Here is a 13,957-nt window from a genome sequence, read left to right as displayed (position 1 = left end):
TCTTTTTATTAGCAAACTGTTTTATTTTTAAATGCACTTGGACATCTTTTTCCGATTTGTAAATCTTTTCCAAAAGATTGTAAAAACTTAAACTAGAACACTGTAAAGATTAAATGTTTTGGAATATTATAGATACAAAGGTAGTTAAGTATACACTGCTTACTTTAGATATTGTGAAATAGGTATGTACTGTTGGGGCGCATAGTTTGTGTGTGTAGTGACTATGAGAGTCAGAGAGAAGAATTAAATCGGCATACTGAAGCCTTTGTTGCCTTTCTTCTCCTTCCTGTTTCCACCAGTCAACTGTTGGCATTTTTTGTAGGTCCCAAGCCCCTTCTTTTGGCAAAAAGCTATCTGCTCTTTGCTGAGTCCTGAAAATAAAAAAATTAAAAAAGAAAATGTCAATATATATAATAACTGCAAGTACACTGTTAAAAATGACTCTGTGGTGAAGGAAATGCTGCACGAAAAACAAATGTAATTTCTACATGAAAAAGTTAGTTCAGGCAAGAATTGAAAAAACAGTACTCAAATTAAAGCATGTAGAAATTAAAGCGTAAATATCAACGATATAAAATTAAGTAAGACCTACTCAACTTTTCTGATACTGGTGTTTCCATCATGCACTGGTGTGTGAGTGCCGCATAACTTCTATATGGTGTCTACATGATACCTATTGTATTATTTACTCAGATGTTTCTAAGTAAAGCATACACTTTAAAAGCACGGTTTAATTCATTGTTTTATTATTTGAGTAAAAAGTTAATTTTGTTAAATTTACTTAACTTAGTTAAGTAGATTTTACTTAATTCTATATGTGAAATTACATAAATTAACTATAATTAAGTAATATTTTTACTTTATAAAAACAGTTAAGCTGTACAGAGCAGTAGCAGTAAAATTTACTTAAAATGTGTTAGTGCAAATTGTTACAAGGATTTTATCAAGTAAATCCTACAAGTTTTTTTTCAGTGTAAAGCTAGTGAGTTTTGTGTTTCATACGCTTTCTTTATATAATTATTTAAAAAAAAAAAAAAAAAAAAAACTTTTTGTCCCTGTGTTTCATAATCTGCTCTGTTTGACGTAACAGACAAAGCCGATCTGGGTAAATACAGGTTGCGTGACTCACTGTATTGCCGTTGTAGCTCACAGGGACAGTTCTGCTCCAGAGCATTCCATCTCCCTATGTAAAACACCACATCAATCAATATGACTAGGACTATTTACACTATAAATACTTTAGCGCACACCACAGCAAAAATTGTTTCATATATTGTGAACCAAAACTTGCATTATCACACTTTAAGAAGCACAATGATAGACACTTTACTACTGGTTACTTGCTGCACCACACAAAACAAATGAAGTCCACAAAACAATTCTGTTTTCTAAAGAATCAGAAGGATATGCCATAAAGGTTTGTCATGATATAAGAAAATATAAGAGATTTAGGGCTCCTAGTATTTTGTGATTCGTCAAAATGTCATTTTTAAACAATTTGATTCAATAGTGACCTCTCTCATGGAGGTTTTAAGATAACTTTCTGTAAACTTATGCACAAAAAGAGAGTATATCATCTCACCCCTGCAGTTGCATGTCCTGATCTGCCGTTTGGACATGACGTGACCTTTGTCCACTGGAGATTTATCTGAATCTTCCAGCTGAGGCTGGGCTGCACCAAGGAAAAATATAGAAACATCAAATATTCAAATAAATCACACACTTAATTTTAAATCAATAATTTCAATTTCAAAAAAAAAAAAAAAAAAAAAAAATTTTTTTGAAATGTATCATATTACAGGATTTAAAGGGATAGTTCACCCAAAAATTCTGTCATCATTTCTTCACCCTCAAGTTGTTCCAATCCTGTATGAATTTCTGTTGAACACAAAAGAATAATATTTATGACCAAACAGTTGACGGACCTCACTGACTTCCTGGAAAAATTTATATATATATATATATATACACATATATACTGTAGAAGTCAATGTGGTCCCATATGTTTGGTTACTGACATTTTTCAAAATATCTTCTTTTGTGTTCAGCAGAAGAAAGAAATTCATACAGGTTTGGAACAACTTGAGGGTGAGGAAATGATGAGGGTGAACAGATTTTAACAGATTTAACAGCTAAATTCAGAGGAAGGCAAAACAAGAAATACATTGTTGGTTTGTAACATAAAGCTATATAACAACATAACATAATATAACGTACAGCAAAAAAAAACAAAATAAAATAAAATACATATAGCATACAGAACTGAAATGAACATATTAATTCTTTTTTTTTTTTTTTTTACCTTGACAATGGATGTTAGTGACAATCACCACAGCAAAAGCCAGCAGAAGCACCTGGAACTTCATCGTTATCACCAGCGCTTAGAAAGAAATGAGAAACACTAAACGAATGCTTTTAAGTCTTCAAGACTCCTGCTTTTCAAGAGAACTCTGTATTCAAATCTAGGGTTACCCAGTATTTATATGACAAAGCTCTGATTTCTGGGTCTCTAAAGCCATGTCTGGTTTGCCCCAACTTGCTGGACAGAATTTTAGAAGTGAAGTGTGAATGAAACGCTGACAGCATATCTCATTTATGGGAACTGCCAAGATCTGTAATGAGGGTTGCATGCAATTTGGGAAAAGAAAGCCGTTATTTTGTTGAATTTCAATGTCCCCTTTGTAATTCAAGCTCTGATGAACCTTCACTGAATTTTTGCTTATTCTTATCCCATCACATTTTTAACTCAGTTCAAAGGAGACCTGTTAGGTCCAGTGCCAAATGTCCTGCATTTGAGTGTTTTGCAGGAACCAGAAAGTTCAGATTTCACTAAACCTTTTAAAGTCTAATAACATATTATGCGGTTACTGCTGAACCTACAGTGATTTGTCATGGAAGAAACATGATGGATGTTTTTGTGAACAAGCGCCTGGAGGTCTGGGACACATTTGATGAACAACTCAGGAGCAAAAAAAAAATAAAAAAATTCCTTAACAGCTAAATTATATCAAGCATGCACCCCATAATCAATCTTGTATTCACTCAGATTCATTAAACTGTAAAGACATGCTGGTCCGACTAAAACCATTATATAACTGCAGAAGAAAAACGGGGAAAACATCTTGTCCTTCTGAAGACACCTTGTGGAGTTATGACCTCAACCCTATACCTTGGCATAACCTCAACACTGCACATGCCATGAATATAGCTGAAATGAAACAGCTTTGTAAAGACGAATGATGCAAAATTCCTCTGGACTGATTCACAGTTGCAGAAATCTATTGCTGTTTCATTAATATCAGTTATTAAACCGATAAACATCACACACTTTCAAATCGCACGCTCTGCCCTGTGAATATTTACACAGTGTGTCAAATAAGGACGTGAAACTCTAAGCAGACTTTATCTGTTTTATTGTTAAATATATCAAAGTTATGCAGAAAACCATGGTTTAAATACTTTTCCCTCTAACTGTATATCAATGTCTTGAAGGGGGCTTTCAGAGGAGATATAATGAAGAGAAATTAGATTCAACCTGTAAATCTACCTGTCGCATGCTGACATATAAGACGTGCAAGACATTTGAGTTAATAAAAGAACTAAAGTACATTGTCTTGAACATTACTGATTTACAGATATCCTGGAACTGTAACACAGTCTGAATCACTCAGCTTGATGTCACATGTCATCTGACACTCTCACGTGTACACCATAACATGTCCTGGCCGAGTGCTTGTTTTCTGATGCTTATCTGTTTGTAGGTGCCAAAAGGTATATAACAGTATTTGTACAGTGAGACAATATCAAAGACCAACTTACTTCAATTCATCCAGCGGAGACTGACAGACTCTCAAGCACGTTTTCTGAAAGCAATCCTAAGGTACTCTAATCACAGGAATTCATTTCTGAATTCAAACTCATTTTGACATTTTTTTTTCTGGTTAGTCCAGCCTGTAAAAAAATAATGCCGCCAAACAATTATGAATCATTTATTCATAACATTTGTATATATACATACAGTCAAACCAAAATTTATTCAGACACCTTGAACATTACATTCATTAATACAGTTTATTCATTGTAGTTTAAAAAAAAATGGTAATAAAATATGACAAGATCTCAGAGTTAAACTGTGTCAGAAAATATTAATCTTAATTATGTCAGATAACACTTCAGCAAGGTCAGGTCAAAGTGTCTGAATAATTTTTGGTTCCAAATTTTTATCGGTTTTACTAGTAGTCCACTGTATACAGAATTTTTGGGTATAATATGTCACAGTTTACTTTATTTTGCTATCCTCACTTACATAAATGAACTATAGTGTCCTGCACCCACTAGTAAAAATATATCAAAAATATAAAAAATGTCTGAATATATATAGATGTATATAAAAAGTGCTGACCAGCATTGGAAAATTGACATCTTTACCCTTTACTTATTACTTAAATATTATTAAAGATTTTGTAATCATAGATGATAATGTTAAATGAAACATGCTAAATTGTGGAGACATAATTTTTGGACAGGCTGTCATACAAAGAAATTATGAACATGTGCAAAAACAAGAGAGAACCAAAGAAATATTAATAACTGATTATGTTGTTATTGTATGCTTTTTCCTGAGTTTTTTTTTCCCTCAAAGTAAAATAAAACCTGTAACTGTACTTTCTTTTTTGCCACATAATGTAACCTATTTTAGTGTTTTGTTTTTCCTTAATATTTCAAATATCTAAAAAATATAAAATATTTTCCTCATATTTTGATAGTTTAATCAAACTCATAAAAACAAATATCCCCTTCAGACAACACTTTTGGCCAGTACTAATTATATATATATATATATATATATATATATATATATATATATTATATATATATATATATTTTTTTTTTTACCTTACAATACAATTCAAATGTTTGGTGTAAGATTTTTAATATAACAATGACTGTTTTTACTGTATTTTTGGTCAACTAAATACAGCCTTGGAGATCTTAGGTTTGAACAGTAGTGTATATCTAAAAACTGAACATAATAAATTTCTGAGAACTTGACAAATGTTTTAAAGTAAATTTTTGACTCAAACTAAACATATCAACAGAAAGTTTAAAATAGAAATTCAAAATGACACATTTGAAAGGTTTCTCAGTTTTTATTCCACCGTTTTTACATGATAATTGTTTATCGCAGCACCAGGCACGACATCTAACCCTCAGACAGGAACACAAGTCATGAGGAGAGAGGCAATTCCTGGAACCACTCAAGACTACTGGAAGATGACAATGTTCACAAAAGCCCATCAGACAAGACAGTACGAACACAAACACCAGGACAAAGCAGCAGAAAAAAAAACACCTCAACATATAACCATATCCATCAGCATTTGAAAGTTACGGTTGGTTATAATACATTCAGCAATTAAAATAAAGAAAGTGATCGGCCCCTTATGATTTCCATTCTCTGCTTATTAGAAACTGAGCCATGCAAGGACCACCCACACCCATTCCTTGTCTTTAGTTACAAGGTTGGATTTTATCCACCGTATAAATCTTTTAGTCAGATACCCCTGGTTCCTAAAGCACATATGATTTACTTGAAAGGGTGAAGGAGAGAATTAATTCCAAAAATAAGAAAAGCACTGTACAAAATAACTGAAACACTAATTCAATGTTTATCACAAAGAATTTCCTGCAAAGAAAGTATCCAAAACAATAAATCTTATGGAATTATTTTAAAGGTACGTAACATTGTTTGAAGCACCTACCCTTATCTCAGAAAAGAGACAGGGCATGTACTATGGAGGATCATTAACAGAGAACGAACCCAAAATTAACCCATATTGTTTCTTTCAACAAACAAACGAGCAGTTGCCAACATCTGAAGAGCTATATAGCCTGCTTTCGAGAAATCTTTTGTTCCCTACACAAAGGTCACAAGAATGTCTTGGTCAATCAAACCATGATAGCAGCACACATCCGTTTGTATGTACACTTCAACAACCGCTACTCATCAGGAGTCATTGAGATCAACATTACACTGCAAAATAACGGGCTTGTTCATATATGTACAGACTTTGGAATGTACTAAACATTTTGCGTAAAGAGGATAAATCACAATTTAACGAGACAGTTGACCCCAAAATGAGAATTCTGTCATTATACCTTCATGTCATTACAAACCTGTATGACTATTTATTCTGTGGAACACCAATAAAGATTTTGGGGTTCAGTGTTGTTTTGGTTCAATATTTGAAAGAAAAAAATTGTTGAAACATTCTTCAAAGAAACAGTCATACAATATTTGGAACTACATGAGGAATGGCTTGACAGAATTTTCATTTTTGGATGAACTATCCCTTTAAGCTGGATCTAACAGTCCTCAATAAACAATCTATTTTTGTAGTAACAAGGGAGCAGTAATGCATAATGACAGGAAGCATGCGATGTTGTGTGTGATATCTACGTGTGTGTCTATTAAACAGTCATGAGTGTTCCTGAGGGTGTTTATATCTCAATAAAGCTCTAAGTGTAGAGCATAAAGGATGAGACATCTGTTATTGCGCAGGAAAGGGTGTTTATGCTATATTTCATGTTTGCATTCATGGAACCTGTTTATCTAAAAGGGATTTGATGCGTTCATGCAAGGGCTGGCACACCCTCTGGTAGGCCTGCGGCGTGAGGTGCAGGTAATCATACATGTCCTGGTGTGCGATGGAACCGTCAGATTGAATGAACCCAGGGTCCATGTCCAGAAAAGAGACATGAGACAAAGACGCTACCTCAGCCTCAACTTGAGCATTCACACTCGCGTTACGCTCACGGAGAGGGTTTGGACTTTTACCTCTCGGCAGCAACCCCTAGTGGTGAGAAAAGAACGAGTATTACCTTCCAGTAAATGCAATAATTTTGGGCCTTTTAATGAACACAACAATATCTATTGAGGATAATGTTTATGAAAGAGCAAAGAAATGACAGACTGAGATACTACAGTTTTTATATGTCATAAAAGATATTTTCATAATGGACAAAAAGGGGCTTTTCCATTTAAAACAATAGCTAGAAGTTGTCAAAATGACTTAATATACACAACCGTTTAAAAGATTTATAAGATATTTTACAAATCACAGTAAAAACAGTAATATTTTGAAATATTATTACAATAAAAAAAAAAAAAAAATTGTACTTTAATATATTTTAAAATATAATTTATTTCTGTTATGGCAAAGCTGAATTCTGCTTCAGAATCATTCTAATATGATGGTTTGGTGCTCAAGAAACATTTCTTATTATCAAAGTTGACAATAACTGTGCTGCTTAATATTTTTATAGTAACCATGATGCAAAAGAAAAGCATGTATTTGAAATAAAAATCTTTTGTAACATTATAAAAGTCCTTACTATGACTTTTGATAATGCAGCCTTGCTGAATATTAAGTATTCATTTCTTTTAAACAATAAAAAAAAAAATCTTACTTACAAATTTTGAACAATAATGTACATTATAGTACCTAATCCAGATAATTTTAGTGTTTTTTTCACCCTTCTGTTCTTGTATAAATTTTTGTTTTGAAAATATAGCCGCTTTTCCACCGTTGGGCCGAACGGTTCTCATTGTGTGACTGTTCCTTTCCGTGCCAGCTGGTACGGTTATGGTTTCATTTTCCACTGTGGGGCTGACAACGGTTGTTCTTTGGAATGTAATACAAAAGCTTTTAATTTTATTATTAATTTGTGTCTATTTCGCTCAAATAGAGCGCTTAGCCAGCTACAGAGAAACTGGTAGCCAGGCAACAGACAAGTGACCAATCCTGAGTGGCGACATCACTTCTACTAGCACGGTTAGACAACCGTGCCAATAACTCCGGGCCGAGAGCGGTTTGTAATCGTGCTGTGCCATACCAGGCTTAAGTGGAAACACAACTGGAACCGTTCCTTACCATTCTAAGAACCGTTTGGCCCGACAGTGGAAAAGTGGCTTTTGTTTTACTCTTTGGACAGTTCTATTTTTGTTACTTTTTTTTCTTTCTTTTTTAAGTTCTTCTGTTGCCTATTTCTCTGTTGGTAAAAATATCCAAGAATATCACACTCAGCACTGATGGACATTGACAGTCACAGTACTGGTATGATGAATTAAACTGAGGATTCAATTATTTGAAAGAAATTAAATAATGTCGTGACTGAGAGGAAGAAGCTGAGATAACTAACCAACACAAGAGTGTGAGCATGAGGCAGCTTCTGATGGATCACATCGATGATGGCCATGAGGCCTCCACAGATCTGTTCTGGGGTGTGACCATGATTATTAGTGCCCACCCACAATACCACCACCTGCATACCAATAGATGAAATAAGACATTAGTAACCATTTTTGCTGCAAGAGGGTCTTTTTCCAAGCAGTATCATCTGTGACCAATTTCCTTCATGTTTCATCACAAATAAGGGATCCATACACAAATGATTCACTTCTTAGAATGAATGCAAACATTTATTGTTTACATGTACATATATCAAAGTAAATGGAGCAACTTTTCTCTATTTACAGATATGAAGAGACACATGAAGGTGAGATATGTACACAATTTCCTGTGAAAACCATCATGACAGGTGTAAAATATAAACACTTATAATAGGGGAATGAAACAATCAGGGGTAAGACAAAAACATGTATTGGAAGAAGGATTGATGTGTTGACTCATTATTTAAATTGTTAATTTTGAACAAAAAAGTTACTTTTAATATAGGACTATTGCCTAGTTAGGCTGGGCCTGTTTTGAAGCCCCAAAATGCATCCATCCATCATAAATATAATCCATACGACTCCAGGGGGTAAATAAAGGCCTTCTGAAGCAAAGCGATGGAATTTGTAAGAAAAATATGAATATTTTTAACTTTATAAATTCAAATAACTAGCTTCTGGTGGACGACAGTACGCATACTGAGCAAGTCGACTTGCGCCAAAAGAGTAACCCCTGAAGCAACGTATGACGTAGGCTGTAGGATTATCGTAAGCTTAGATGCCTCTCATGGTTTAAACCAATAGGACTGTAACAAAATGAAGCTCCATTTCTCTTTAAAATTTCTCATTTTAGACTCCGAATTCATGACCAGTGTTTTGTTTTGCTCTATCCTCTGCGCTTCCACATTCGTCATTACATAATGCGTTGGGTCACGATTACTCTTCCGCCGCAAATTGATGCGTACAGCCGCCTGCCTGAAGCTAGTTATTATAGTTAACCTTTTAGCACTCCACTGTACCACCTGTGGTACAAATACGTTCAAAAGAGACCTTAGGACTGGTTAATAAAGTTTTAAATATAGATATTTTTCTTACAAAAACCCATCACTTCGCTTCAGAAGGCCTTTATTAACCCCCAGGTGCCGTATAGATTATATTTATGATGGATGAATGCATTTTTTTTGGGCTTCAAAACAGGCCCCCCGTTCACTACCATTATAAAGCTTGGAAGAGCAAGGATATTTTTTTTTAAATATATCTCTGGTTGTGTTCATCTGAAAGAAGATAGTCATATACACCTAGGATGGCTTGAGAGTGAGTGAATCATGGGATAATTTTCATTTTTTGGGTGAACTATCCCTTTAAGGACATTCTACAGTATGCAACTTTTGTCTAATTTTTATTGTACTTGAGCACCTTCCCTTACTGTTTCAAATCATTTACCTTCGGGCTGATGTAGTCCAGTTCTCCATTGATGAGTCTCCACAGTACATGCTGTGTAGCATCTCCACCAATCCCAAAGTTCAGCGCATGGAGAGGGGAAAACAGCTTTCGCCAAACCTGCCAACATCAAGTAAAATTGAAGTAACACTTGTAAAAAGTTGAAAATAGGTAGTTGCTGTTTTTATAACTTTAAATATTTTAATTTAAATATAATAATCCATATTTTTTAATAATATTAATAAAATAATGATAAAAAGTGTGTATAATATATATATATATATATATAATGTGTGTGTGTGTGTGTGTATGTATGTATGTATGTGTATGTATGTGTATATATATATATATATATATATATATAAAGTATGTATATATGCATGTGTGTGTGTGATCTTTTACACAAAACCTAAAACAAGTATTTGTGCAGTCGTCGATAAGAATGACAGGTATGAAGTATGCAGGAGATGCCAATACTTTGCTATACCTCAAACTCATGCAGAAGCTGGATAAGTGAATCTCCAACAAACAGAACATCAGGCTCTTTTCCTTTACTGTCCGATACAAATCGATTGTGCTGCACAGATGAGAACACATTAAAATGCCATTATTATTCCATTTGCATATTAGAGAATGTACTGGCTAATTATGAGTTTTATAACAGATAAAGCAACCGGGATATGTTAGCAGTCTAATAGGTACACTAAGGTTGTAAAATATATTGTACAAAAGAACCACCAATGACATCCATCGACCATCTCCCTGTGTGTCCTGACAGGGGGTGGGTGTGGCTGCAGGGTTGGAATCTCCACTCATTACTTCCTGTGGACGGACATGGAGGGAGATGACAGTTACATTTTCTCCATTAGCGTTAAATATGGATCCTCATATTAGCCCAAACAACATTTGATATTATACGATGTATGAATGTTGTGCTTTAACATGCAAAATATAAATTTAAGACTGATACCCTTTTGACAAGTTGTACTGGGGTTAGCTTATGTTCTTTGTACGCATCGTATGACACAGCTAAATTTTTCACAGCTAAACTAGTTTGTTTGGTGCTATTTTTGAGCTAAGTTTGAATTACAGTAGTTAACCTCATAAAATAGCTGATGCAAAAATAGCAGCTTATAAATAATAATTGGTTGGACATTTGAGTATATCAAAAAGTTAACGTCTTAAAGATCATTAACGCTAGTTAAAAGTGCTTTTAAATGAGCAGCTCACATAGCTAATGTAGCAGTTAGCATGCAGATGCCTTCCATTTAGAAGAACAAGGCACAAAAACACGTTTAAACAATGCGTAATATCATACGTTTGCAAACAAGTATTTGCAAGACATGTTAACACTTATGTCGATTCATATTAATATAAAGAATGTGAAATATCGTTACCAACAAATGTAACCACAGCAGAGTTCAGTATTCACTCAGTGAGCCAGCGGTCAGCTGCCAAACCCCGGAAACAGGAATATCGAACCAGGCATTACTAGCAGATCGCCGAGAACGGTCGACCTATAAAATAACATATAACTTTATAAACGCGAAAAGATCATTAAATGTTCTTCGTTTTTTAGCTTTCAGTGGTGCGAATGTATGTCAAACTTTTAAACATTACTCTCTTGACCGTAATAATCTTCGCAGAGATCTGTCGGTAAACTTTCTAAGCACGTTGCCAAGCAACGGAGAGTTAAAACTTAACGGCATTTGGACTCAGTTACAGGTACATACCGATTTCATGTGGTGGTTTGATATGTATACATAATATATGCATATTTGAAAATGAAGAAAGCATTTCATTCAACAGTTTGTCCACAAAGAATGCTCTTCATTTGATGTATGCTGCTAAACCGGAGTGGTGAACGTAACCACAATAAGCATGTGAGTACTAAATCAGATTACATGAATTATTTAATGCATGACAGACTTATTTTTAAATTTTAATAACGTGTGTTTTATAGTCTTAACATGAAAATGAGCCACCAATCCTGCAAAAGCTTTCCACATAAACACAACTTGCCGAAGACATCCAATGACCACCATAGTATCAAAACCAAGTCTTCATGTCATGCAGCCAATGCTATTCACAACTGCAAACCATTGTGCAGTAGCAGCATGAACACAGATGTGCATTGCAACTTATCACATAAAGTAAGGCGTCTTAAAACCAGGAAGGAGAGGAATCAGATTCGAGGTCAAGAGAGAAACAAGTCTCACACATACTATCAGCACAGCAGAAAAGGAGGTGGTGAGAAAGCACAGTGCCGCAACATCCATCCACTGTCTTGTTCAAGAAAAGAGAGGACATTCGCTAAGCCATTCATTCCCCAGAAGCCAAGCATCATAACTGAAGGGCGCCTTACGTCCATCCGAGGCCTTTTCAGCCATGAGGTTAGGTCCATAGATATTGAGAGGGTGGTGAGCGAGCAAATAAAGAGAGATAAGCAGAGAAAAGAGCAAAGAAAAGCGTCTATGGCACACATTTCATCACCACTAACCCCCTCAGTACCTGATTCAGACCAGGACTGCACTCTCGATGAAGTACAGGAACCCCTCCAGGAACAAGAAAACAATACACCGCCACAAGTGAAGAGGAAGAAAAGTTCAAGAAAAGAGCTTATTGGAAAAAACAGTGGTATTCAGACTAATAGAGGAGTCACAGGACCTATGGGATTATCTAGAGAAGACGAGAGGAAGGTCAGAAATGCCAACACCAGGAAAGAAGATACTAATAGCAAAACAAGACAAGAAAGTCCAAGTAGCCCAAGAGAAACTGAACATATGGTTTTGTCATCCTTAGAAAATGAACCGGTTCATCAGTTATGCTCTACTCCAGTTGAAACTAATAAGAATAAGTCTGATATTTCAGAAACAGGCACTCTCAAGTCCCATGATGAAGGAAATGGTTTTATGAATATTCAGAGATTTGAGAAAACTTCTACAATGGTGGGATTCCCAAACATGGAAGTTCCGCAAATGTTGGAAAATCCGCAAACGTTAACCTCTCTGTCTGAACTGGACTCTGGGTCTGGTCAATTAGCAGATAATGTCAAGCAGAGGGAGCAAATGTCAGTATCTTGTAGGGAAGCAGTGAAAAGGCTGGCAACACGTTTGTGCCAGGCTTCAGAGCTCCATGTGCCAAGCCATCGGCCTCCCCTGCTGGCCGAGTGTAGAGAGACGCTAATGCAGACTTTACAAAAAAGACACAGTTTCCAGTTAGAGCACAACTTGCATAGGCTACTTTCATTCTTGAATGGGAAGCAAATGGCTTCTCAGCTTAGCTCAGGACAGAGACATGAAGATTGTTCATCTTTTAGCCATGCAGTGGAGAATGGGGATAGGTGTTACAGCAGGAACATGGATATTTCGACAGGTACAGTATGTCACTTTTTGTATGTTGGTCAGTGACTAAGAGTGTCCAAGATAAAGAAAAGGAAAAATCTTTTAGAAATATAGTTTAAGAAAGTTCCTAGAAATGTAATCTTTGTATTTAGGTTGCTTTCATATTCATATAAAAAAAATAAACTTTTATTCCATTTTCAACATTTTAAATTTAAAGCTACATGACATTTTACAGTATGAATTTTCAAATGTTTATAATATTTTAATGAAACTGCAGCTTTAAAGCTTTTTTATTAATATTATTTTTTTTTAATATTATAAAAGGACAGATGTATCACCCTGACATTTTAAACCTAATGCACCCCAAAAATAACAAAATGAATTTTAATTTAGAAATTAAAAACATTCTCATCATTGAAAAGGTTTAATCGAATCATTATAGCCCGGTTTCACAGACAGGGCTTAGATTAAGCCAGGATTAGGCCTTAGTTTAAGTAGCTTTTATAAACATGTCTTAGAAAAAAAAACATTACTGGTGTGTATCTTGAGACAAAACAATGGTACTGATATATTTTAAGATATGTCAGAGCAAGTTGCTTTCAGTTAAGACAGCTCAAACATTTATTTTAGTCTAGGGCTAGGCTTAAGGCTTGTCTGTGAAATCGGGCATATGTGTATTAATTGCATTTTTATATCCTGACAAAAAACGAGTGCCACGTCATTGACCCTTGTCTCATAATATAATATTTGTGTACATGATGGAAGTTTTAAATGTCCTCTCTGTATTCTAGACAGTGCCATGCAGCATGATTACTTAAAAGAAGAAGTTAAGCTGGACTTGAACAGAGGAGTTTCAACCAAGAAACATTGGGTACAAGAGTGGAACGCCTTTTCCCCTCCATTCTCTCTAGAAGAACCACTACAATCACACACAGACATG

General features: G+C 34.9%; 2 protein-coding genes and 1 long non-coding RNA gene across 6 annotated transcripts in view; 1 reads left to right on the top strand and 2 right to left on the bottom strand.

Annotated features, from left to right (window-relative positions):
• Window positions 1-2: 2 nt before the first annotated feature.
• Window positions 3-2,531, bottom strand: LOC127497611 (uncharacterized). The gene is made up of 4 exons (XR_007925592.1): window positions 2,303-2,531; window positions 1,583-1,672; window positions 1,130-1,183; window positions 3-371 (listed from the first exon to the last, which is right to left on the bottom strand). It is a non-coding gene; the product is annotated as an uncharacterized LOC127497611 (long non-coding RNA).
• Window positions 2,532-5,130: 2,599 nt separating this feature from the next.
• pafah1b3 (platelet-activating factor acetylhydrolase, isoform Ib, gamma subunit) lies at window positions 5,131-11,199 on the bottom strand. The gene is made up of 6 exons (XM_051866169.1): window positions 11,071-11,199; window positions 10,412-10,495; window positions 10,161-10,250; window positions 9,677-9,793; window positions 8,203-8,325; window positions 5,131-6,854 (listed from the first exon to the last, which is right to left on the bottom strand). The coding sequence occupies exons 2-6, from the start codon at window positions 10,487-10,489 to the stop codon at window positions 6,597-6,599; spliced, it is 666 nt and encodes a 221-aa protein (XP_051722129.1). The 5' UTR covers window positions 10,490-10,495; window positions 11,071-11,199; the 3' UTR covers window positions 5,131-6,596.
• LOC127497599 (uncharacterized) overlaps window positions 11,158-13,957 on the top strand; it is a 4,366-nt gene continuing 1,566 nt past the window's right edge. For all 4 annotated transcript variants that reach the window (XM_051866168.1, XM_051866167.1, XM_051866166.1 and 1 more), the window contains exons 1-4: window positions 11,158-11,398; window positions 11,483-11,556; window positions 11,637-13,048; window positions 13,809-13,957. In XM_051866168.1, the coding sequence (XP_051722128.1) occupies window positions 11,644-13,048; window positions 13,809-13,957 (1,554 nt within the window). In that variant the 5' untranslated portion in view covers window positions 11,158-11,398; window positions 11,483-11,556; window positions 11,637-11,643. The remainder of the gene's footprint in view (window positions 11,399-11,482; window positions 11,557-11,636; window positions 13,049-13,808) is intronic.

Source organism: Ctenopharyngodon idella, chromosome 16 (genome assembly GCF_019924925.1).
Source record: "Ctenopharyngodon idella isolate HZGC_01 chromosome 16, HZGC01, whole genome shotgun sequence".
Lineage (NCBI taxonomy): Eukaryota > Metazoa > Chordata > Actinopteri > Cypriniformes > Xenocyprididae > Ctenopharyngodon > Ctenopharyngodon idella.
The sequence above is the reverse complement of the archived record's forward strand: the minus strand, read 5'-3'. Positions and strand labels throughout refer to the sequence as shown.